Source organism: Cryptomeria japonica, chromosome 11 (assembly GCF_030272615.1).
Source record: "Cryptomeria japonica chromosome 11, Sugi_1.0, whole genome shotgun sequence".
Taxonomy (NCBI): Eukaryota; Viridiplantae; Streptophyta; class Pinopsida; order Cupressales; family Cupressaceae; genus Cryptomeria; species Cryptomeria japonica.
The window spans coordinates 326,277,637-326,286,688 of NC_081415.1; the positions used below are offsets into that span (position 1 = coordinate 326,277,637).

At 34.3% G+C, this 9,052-nt stretch overlaps 1 protein-coding gene across 1 annotated transcript; it reads left to right on the forward strand.

Annotated features, from left to right (window-relative positions):
* Positions 1-1,581: 1,581 nt before the first annotated feature.
* Positions 1,582-2,826, forward strand: LOC131065054 (peptidyl-prolyl cis-trans isomerase). The gene is made up of 2 exons (XM_057999438.2): positions 1,582-1,738; positions 1,981-2,826. The coding sequence occupies exon 2, from the start codon at positions 2,000-2,002 to the stop codon at positions 2,513-2,515; it is 516 nt and encodes a 171-aa protein (XP_057855421.1). The 5' UTR covers positions 1,582-1,738; positions 1,981-1,999; the 3' UTR covers positions 2,516-2,826.
* The last annotated feature ends 6,226 nt before the right edge of the window (positions 2,827-9,052 follow it).

A 9,052-nucleotide genomic window follows, 5' to 3' on the forward strand; every position in this document is an offset into this window, starting at 1 on the left:
TAGCTTTATCAAGAGTAGATATATTATGGACAATATTATTTTCTTTTGGGAAGGTATAGAATGGAATTGTCATTCTTAGAAACACGCTATTTTCATCAAAATTAACTTTACATAAGCTTACAACTACATTGAATGATAGTTTATTCTAGATATACTTCAAGTTCTTAAATTTGACTCTACTTATCTCCAGTAAGTTCAAATGGCCTTTGTTGATGCTTTGGCCTATCACCATTAATGGTTGGTAATTATCCTCTTTTGGGCTCTTTTAATATATACATTAAGGATCAACTCTTGCTCCACTTTTGTATCTTCTTGCGATTAGAGGCTTTGGCTATTAGCTTGCCAATGTAGTTACCCAATAGAGGGTTAAAGATATTTCCCCTTCCAACTCTAATCTCTAGCCTGTTAAAGGCCATTTCATCAATGTTTCTGTTATTGACAACGTGAACCACACCTTGTAATGTTTGAGTACTTTTGCCTTGATTCTAGCTCTAGTATTCAATCACAAAAGACTCAATACTATTATCAATCCTTCTTGCCCAAATTATTTTGGCTTGATTCTCTAGGTTCAAAATAGATCAGCCATGGAGAAAGTTTTAGATTTTTGGGTATTCCCTTTGCTTTCTGTAAGAAAAATTACAAGTGCAAATAATTATAAAGAAGAACAAAATCGCATAACACATGTATTTATGTAGAAAAACCTCGTAAAATTATGTTAAGAAAAAAACCACGGACAAATATCTTTCATATATTATTTCTCAGGAATTTTCACGTTACATCAATCTCTAAAAATTACATTAAAACATAACTTTAAGTAACATATAATAACCAAATTACAGAATACGAATAAAAGAAAACTTACATTCCAACACTTCCTAATCTTACCTATTTTGATTCATATTGAAAAGAAAATGTACTTTTGAATTGCCAAATCTCTTTCTCTAGCTAAGAGATTCCACATTTTCTTCTAAAGTACTTGTGACCACTCATATATATTCTTCTTCTTTCTAGACTTCCTTATAAGCTGCCTATCAAATATGGTGGACTACTTTTTCCCTTGCAATTCCATACCGAAAAGACTAACTTTTACCCTTACAATTCCCCATGGAAAGACTACTTTTCCCCTTACAATTTCCCTCTTGAAGGATGCATCCAAGATTTAACAGATTTGGAAGGATATTAGGTCGTGGATAAATAATATTCCAAGACACGAGTAGCAAAATATCCCTATTTTTTTATTTGTCAAACCTATATCAATAGAATTTGTGAACATGAGGCGTGTGAATGATTTAGAGGAATCTCGTCTCACAAGTTGCAAAGGTTCGCTTTGATAGATATTCCATGAGATTACGTACATGTAAATCCTAAAATATCATCAAATTTAGCGACATACGGAATAACTAAAGCTTTACCTTTCCGCCCATTAACTCGGGCTAGCAGGAATCTTCTTGTATCAAGAACAATAAAAATAATATTATTGAAACTTGACTTAATCAACCGGGTTGTTTTCCATACACGTGTCGGTCGGCAATTTTGGATCCGAGGACTTCTGTCTAACCCTCTTCACTGGGTTATTACAACCGTTGGATGTTTTACTCTAGAATCGAACGGTTGAGATGGTTTTCAGGCATTTCGAGATTTGTATAAGAAGCAGAGCCATGGGAGAGGGCAGCGGACGCGTTCACTGACTAGAGCAGAGCAGTATACTATCAGGAGAGAACGATCTCGATCTGAACAAGTAAGTTACTGAAGTCTCGATTTTTCTCTGATCTTTGAGAAATTGCTAGTGTTCTGGTGTTGTTACTTACAGAAATCTCGATTTTTTTTCCCGATCTTTGAGAAATTGCTCGTGTTCTGGTGTTGTAGTACATCAATGCTTTTAATAACTGTTCATGCTTTTCTTCTGTAATGAGAGAATCAGATCCGTGGTTCATCGCCGCTGATTAGTTGCTAACGTTCTCTCTTTTTCGATTTTGGCAGGGAAATCAGGTTTTATACGATGGCAAATCCAAGGGTTTTCTTTGAAATGGCCGTCGGCGGTGCACCGGCGGGCCGAATCGTGATGGAGCTGTATGCTGACGTGACACCGAAGACCGCAGAGAACTTCAGGGCACTCTGCACTGGTGAGAAGGGTACTGGCAAGTCAGGCAAGCCCCTTCACTTCAAGGGCTCCTCCTTCCACCGGGTCATCCCTGGCTTTATGTGCCAGGGCGGTGACTTTACTGCTGGAAATGGCACCGGCGGTGAGTCCATTTACGGTTCAAAGTTCCCTGACGAGAACTTCCAGAAGAGGCACACTGGCCCTGGTATCCTGTCCATGGCTAACGCTGGGAAGAACACCAACGGCTCCCAGTTCTTCATCTGCACCGCCAAGACTGAGTGGCTCGACGGCAAACATGTCGTCTTTGGCCAGATCGTCGACGGGATGGACGTCGTCCGCGCCATTGAGCGCGTCGGCTCCTCCAGCGGGCGCACCTCCAAGCCTGTTGTCATCCAAGATTGTGGTCAGCTTTAAATGCCCTCTTATATTAGGGTTTCGGATTTAAATGCCCTCTTATGTTTGGTTTTTAGCTTTAAATGCCCTCTTATGTTAGGGTTTCCTGCAATTCCTTTTTAATGCCCTTCTAAGTTGCCCTCTTCTAAGTTGCCTAGGGTTTGGTCAAGTTTAATGACGTTTACCGATAAAATTAAGTAATAGTAATTTTAAAACAAATGTATGGTTAAAGATTCTCTTGCCTTTGGATGATTTTCGTAGGCAATGCTAACGTGTTGTTTGCCATATTTTTAGCCGAGTAATAACATGCTTATGTGTGTGGTCTTTTTTTATTTTGATTAGTCTGCACATAGTCAGGAGTAAATGATTGGAATTTAACAGATGGATGGTTTCAATTGTTTGAATAGGACTGCATATTCTTACTGAAATATCCACTGTAGAACTCTGAAAGGGATACTTTATATTCTGATTTTTTTGATTTCAAGTTTTTGAAAGTTTGATGTCTTGATAGTATGTAATGAACAGAAGAATTCAATATTAACCTTGTTGCCACAGGGCCTAAATTTGATGTCTTTATGATCGGGTTTAGGCTTTTTTACTGAAAAATGCTTTCAATAGCACATTAAATGATAGAGACCGGTAATTTTTAATAAGATTTCGTATAAATATCTTCACAGACTATCTATCCTGCCATATTTCCTGTCATAGATTTATTATTTAAACGACAACATTTTTCAGGACTGCATTATTAAATTCGTGATACTTCTAGTTTTTTTCCTCGAGACATTTTTGCCTATTTCGGAAAGGAGACATTTTATTTTCCAACGGTTTAAATTAGATTAAACGGAGTATGAGATTTTCCAATCTGTCAATGTTGGATTCTCCATCTCTGAGCTTCTTAATATGTTGTATTGTTAAACAGACAATTTGGGATGTAGGGCATTTTTTTATTTTATAGGCATGCCGCATTCCTTTAACCCGATTCCTGTTTTGGCCTGTTTCGAATTTCTGCTTAGGACGGCAAAATGCGCAATTTTTTTAAGTTAAAAAAAAAATCTACGTGTGTGGGTCTGTTCAATGTTTGAATAAAATATTATAATCTAGTATAGATAACTCCGCTGAATTTTGTTGAGATTCCTATGTTATTCGATATAGTAGGCCTTTGTTAAAGAAATAAGATAAGATCATACACACTACATGGAACATTCGTAAAGTTTATCATCGGTTATCAAAGTACAATTACAAGCCTTGTCCAATGCGGTTACATCCAGACGGTCCCTAACAATTGGACGAATGATATAGTTGTGATTTTCAAGGATAAAAATCTGTAGGTTTTGATCCTGTTAAGCTTTAATTGTTTCCATTTTTATTGTAGTTTTGAATTTTATATTTAAATGTTAGTCAAAAAGTTTGTCTGAATTAGTTTGTTCAGGTGATGTATGTTATTAATAATTTTGTATTTCTTGATTTTCAAGGATAAAATCTGTAGGTTTTTTTCCAGTTATCTTTAATTTGGTATTATTTTTATTGTTGTTTTGAATTTTATATTTTAATGTTAGTCAAAAAGTTTGATGTCGAATTAGTTTGTTCACATGATGTTTTAAGAATTGGGTAGTCCTCTGCGGGGGTAAATTTTTTAATGTGATTAGTGTTGCTGTTGTGATCGGCCTTATGGCACTACTTGGTCTGGGGTGTGATCTGACTTTCGATACTATTCGAGGTGACCTTGTATTTTTCACAGGAAGCTCTTGTCAAGCTAGCCTAGCCAATATTTTCTTTTTGTTTGTTTGTTTTTGTAAGCAGTGTCTACATTTATTATCTGAAATTGTCCTGTCCACACGATTGTTTAGTCTTTTTGTTTGTTTATTTTTGTGAGCAGTGTTTACATTTATTATCTGAAATTGTCCTGTCCACATGATTGTTTAGTCTTTTCTTCACTTCTTTTTTTGCTGGTGTTTGGTGGATATTCACTTTTTGTGATCTCTTTATTTGTTTTTAGTTGCTGTCCCATGTGTCGCACATAAAAGCACCATTGGTGTGATACGCATTCTAAATAGGAAATTTTTGTTTTTCCAATTCATACATGTCAATCTGTCAGAAACTTGCAACCACCCTTCAAAAAACCACCCTCCAAACTACCTTGCTGTATCAGCATAAAAAAATTAACTGTGTGAGCACCCCAAAATGACTCGTTACATTATCAACCCAGAGAATTTTCAATGAAACAGTTCAGACCACCAGAGCAAAACACAGAAAAACAGTTCAAACTACCAGAGCAAATCACAGAAACCCAAGACACAGCACAGTAAAATTACTCCATTAACAGAGCTAACCAGAGAAGGAGATAGGGTACGTTTTCTATTTTATTTTTGATTATGAGAATGCTACTAGTATTTTTATTTTCTATTTTATTTTTGACTATTAATTTTATTTTCTTTGCTCAAAAACTAAACCCTAAACCCTTGTTCATGTTTAAATACTGAAACATATTAATTCTTCTTCAGTTGGTATTTTTCTTTCACTAAATGCTTTCTTTTTTATTTTAGATAACATAATGCTTAGATACAAGCTCTTGTTTCAGTACAGTTTTTTTTAATCTCTTTATTTGTTTGTTTATGTTGCATCTGTTTTGTAAAAAGTATAATGTTAATTATGAGAATATGTGATGTTCTTTTTAGATTTATTATTTTGTTTCATATTCTTTGTGGAGAAGAGTTCAGTCACTGTGTTAATTATTTATATTTATCTCTTTTGAGATAATTATGTGACGTTTTAATCATGAGAATTTGTGATGTTCTTTATATGGGTATTTTTGTTGGTCCTTCCAAACCCTTTTATGTATTTAGATGAGATAATTATGTGACATTTTAATCATGAGAATTTGTGATGTGCTTTATATGGGTATTTTTGTTAGTCCTTCCAAACCCTTTTATGTATTTAGATAATAATATGCTTCTTGGTGGAGATAATTTTTTTTATTCTTTAATATTGAACAAAATAAATTTACAAAACAGGGAAGCTACCAAATATAAACATAATCAATTTTTCTTTTCCTACATATCACTTTTGAGTTTAGTTATATTATTATTCCAACCAAAATATGTTTTTAATATATTTTTTTAACCTCTATGTTTGCTTACATGTGATTTTAACTTCCATGTTAGCTACTGTTGTCTGGATATTTTGATACATAAGACTTTGACATCCATTTTTGAAATATGCTGTTTTGATATTTTTGATACACGTGACATCTCTAATTCCTTTTATGACTGCTACTCTTTCTCTCTTATGACTTGCTTCAGCTCATATTTTTAAAAGCTGTTTGTTGACCTTTTTACAATATATTTGTTTGTTTGATATTTACACAATTTTTTTTTTTTTTAAACATCTTCTACACCCTTAATGCAATAGAAAAATGTTACAGAATAAAGATAGAAAAATGTTACAGAATAATTTCTTTATAAAATAAAAGGTATGGTAATGTTTTCCCGATTTATCTAGTTTTTCAACAGTTATATCACAAAAAGATTTAGCGCAGACTATATTTATTGATCATTGATTACAAAATAATTTGCAATCTAAATGTGCTGCAGATCTGTATATGTGCAATTTGTAGTTTTATGTTGATCATTGATTACAAAATAATTTGCTATCTTAATGTGCTGCTGGTGATCTGCACTCTTAATGTGCTGTTGGTGATTTGTATATGTGCAAGTCGTAGTTTTATCTGATTCTTTAAATGGTGTATAGTTTGGAAACAAATATTTGTATGAGAGATAATTTAATGATATATTTATAAATAAAAATGGTAATCTTGTGCTATTTTAAAATGAAAAATATTGTAAGACCATAAGAAAGGTTTATGATGTGTAGATTTGAAGGTATAAAAGAACATTTTAGAGATGCATGAAAGATGCAAAGACAAATGACACAATAGAAGTGATGAATAATATAGGATTTATTTCAGTTGCAATATGAGTAAGTCAATAAATCTATATCAATGAAAGCAATGAAAAATATAAACAATCAGGTAACTCAAAATACAAATCATTTCATTATATTTAATTTAATGCGTATATTACTTTGACAAAAGTCTAGTAGCATAACAGATGCCAAAAAAAAACCATATAATCCATTGTTTTATGCCTCCAATTTATAGGAAGGCTAAAAACTACAAATGATAAAATAGTGTTTAGAATTATAAATTATAAATTAAAATTATAATCAAATACTAATGGAAACACTATGCAATTCCTCTTACACATTTATGGAGCCTATTATGCATTATAGATGTCAAAGTTCATGTGAGAAATAGTCAAATTAACCAAGATCTTATTCTTAGATGCTTCATTAGGTATATTTCAAAGAATAAATAAATTAACCAAACTGCTTACTTTTTGTATAACGACATCCCATCCTCAATCATAAGTCAATACTTGAAGACAATCTTTGTAAAGACAATATTAGCATGGAACATCAAGCTCTCAACATAACTTTATACGTGACACTTTATCACAACCAATTGTAACTTTTTACACAAAGCTAATACTTGAAGATAATCTTTGTAAATGCATGGTCTCTTTACAAACACGTGTTGCAACTATGTACTTAGCTTATGTAATGGACAATGCGATTGTAGGTTGCTACTTACTTATCCAATTGGCAACTCCAAACAAATAACACATAATTGTTGTCCAAACCACCAACATATTTTGAATTGAAAAAGCCTTATATATTGTTGATGTTTGTAGCTAGGTTGGATTTCTTCTAAGGGTGACCTAGCAAATAAATGGCTAATTGGCCTATCAGTCATTTAAATGAACAAAGATGAAATATAAAATACAAAAGCACCGAATCATTAAATCTGCCACCATATGAAAAGTCACATTGCTTTGAGGATCGACCTTTTGTGAAAGGGTGCCTCTCCCTCATATATATATATATATATATAAATATATAAAATAGTAAGGTAAATAAAATACATATGTGAAGGAGTAGGTCACATAATACTCAATAGAGCAGATCAAACTCATATCATTGTGATGGGCACTTTTGTTATTTTACATTTCCACTTATGGGAGTAGCCATGATGGACCCACCCTCTGGGAGTAGCCATGGTGGTTGTGTTTGTTTGGATTTCCATTCATGGGGGTAGCCATGATGGACCCACCCTCTGGGAGTAGCCATGGTGGTTGTGTTTGTTTGGATTTCCATTCATGGGGGTAGCCATGATGGACCCACCCTCTGGGAGTAGCCATGGTGGTCCTCATGATGTGACCCAGATATAGACGACTCCTTAGCTAAGAGGGAGTGTTGCATATCATTGTGATGGGCACTTGTGTTTTTTTACATTTCCGTTCATGGGAGTAGCCATGATGGACCCACCCTCTGGGAGTAGCCATGGTGGTTTTGTTTGGATTTCCATTCATGGGAGTAGCCATGCTGGTTGTGTTTGTTTGGATTTCCATTCATGGGAGTAGCCATGGTGGACATCACGATGTGACCCAGATATCGAGGACTACTCCTTAGCTAAGAGGGAGTGTTATGTTTGTAGCTAGGTCAGATTCCTTCTAAGACCGACCTAGCAAATAAATGCCTAATTGGCCTATCGACCTTAGTCATTTAAATGAGCTAAGATGAAATATAAAATACAAAGTTTGTAAGGCCCGACTCAATAAATCTGCTACCACGGTGAGATGACACTCGCAAGATAATATTTGAACTCCTTTAAAGTTCGTCCTGTCAGGAGCCAAGCTTGTTGAAGCTTTTACAAAAGTCCTGTTAAGAACTGATCCTGTTAAAAAACACTCGGTTAAAGGATTGACTACAAATGCCTTGTTAGAAGCAAATACCCTGTAAGGAGTAACCTTAGTAGAGGATTTGAAAATCCTATCTAATGGATCACCTTGTTAGAGGATTTAACAAGAAACCAAGCTTGTTAGAGCTTACCCGGTTAAGGGATTTCAATTCTGCTGTAATTGTTAGAAAACAATAGGAGTTTGCTTGATCTATTTGAATAGCACTACACTTGCTTGATAAGATCCATTTAAGCTTCTATCTGCCTTTACTCAAACTGCAGGCTCATTATCCGGTTCGACAACCACACACGCAACTGATTTTTGTCAACTTTTGCCAACACTAAACAAAACAACTTCATCGACCTTAAATACAAATCAATTAGGTCAGTAACACAACAAAAATCTAATTCTCCCATCGAGATTACAAACAAGTCGGTACAAGTATGATCGTTGGATTACATAACAATCTCTACACATCAATCAAGAAAACCTCAACTGCGACTTGAGCTTAGTAACTCATCACGCGCTTTGCATTAGATGCAATACACTTTGCTCATTCCCTAGACAAACAAAAGCGTCAAAACAATTGAATTTGTCTTCATACAATGACCTGACATGTCACCATCATTACCACTCAACATCAAATCATAAACCAACATAACCAATTCAACAACCTTAATCGGTTAGGCTTTAACAAAAACAACTAGTAGGGTTTACCGGTTACATTACATAGAAGGGTTTAACCTTTTACACCGGTTAT

What these genes read in the sequence shown, in the direction of transcription:
- LOC131065054 (XM_057999438.2), top strand. Translation starts at nt 2,000, where the DNA reads ATGGCAAATCCAAGGGTTTTCTTTGAAATGGCCGTCGGCGGTGCACCG.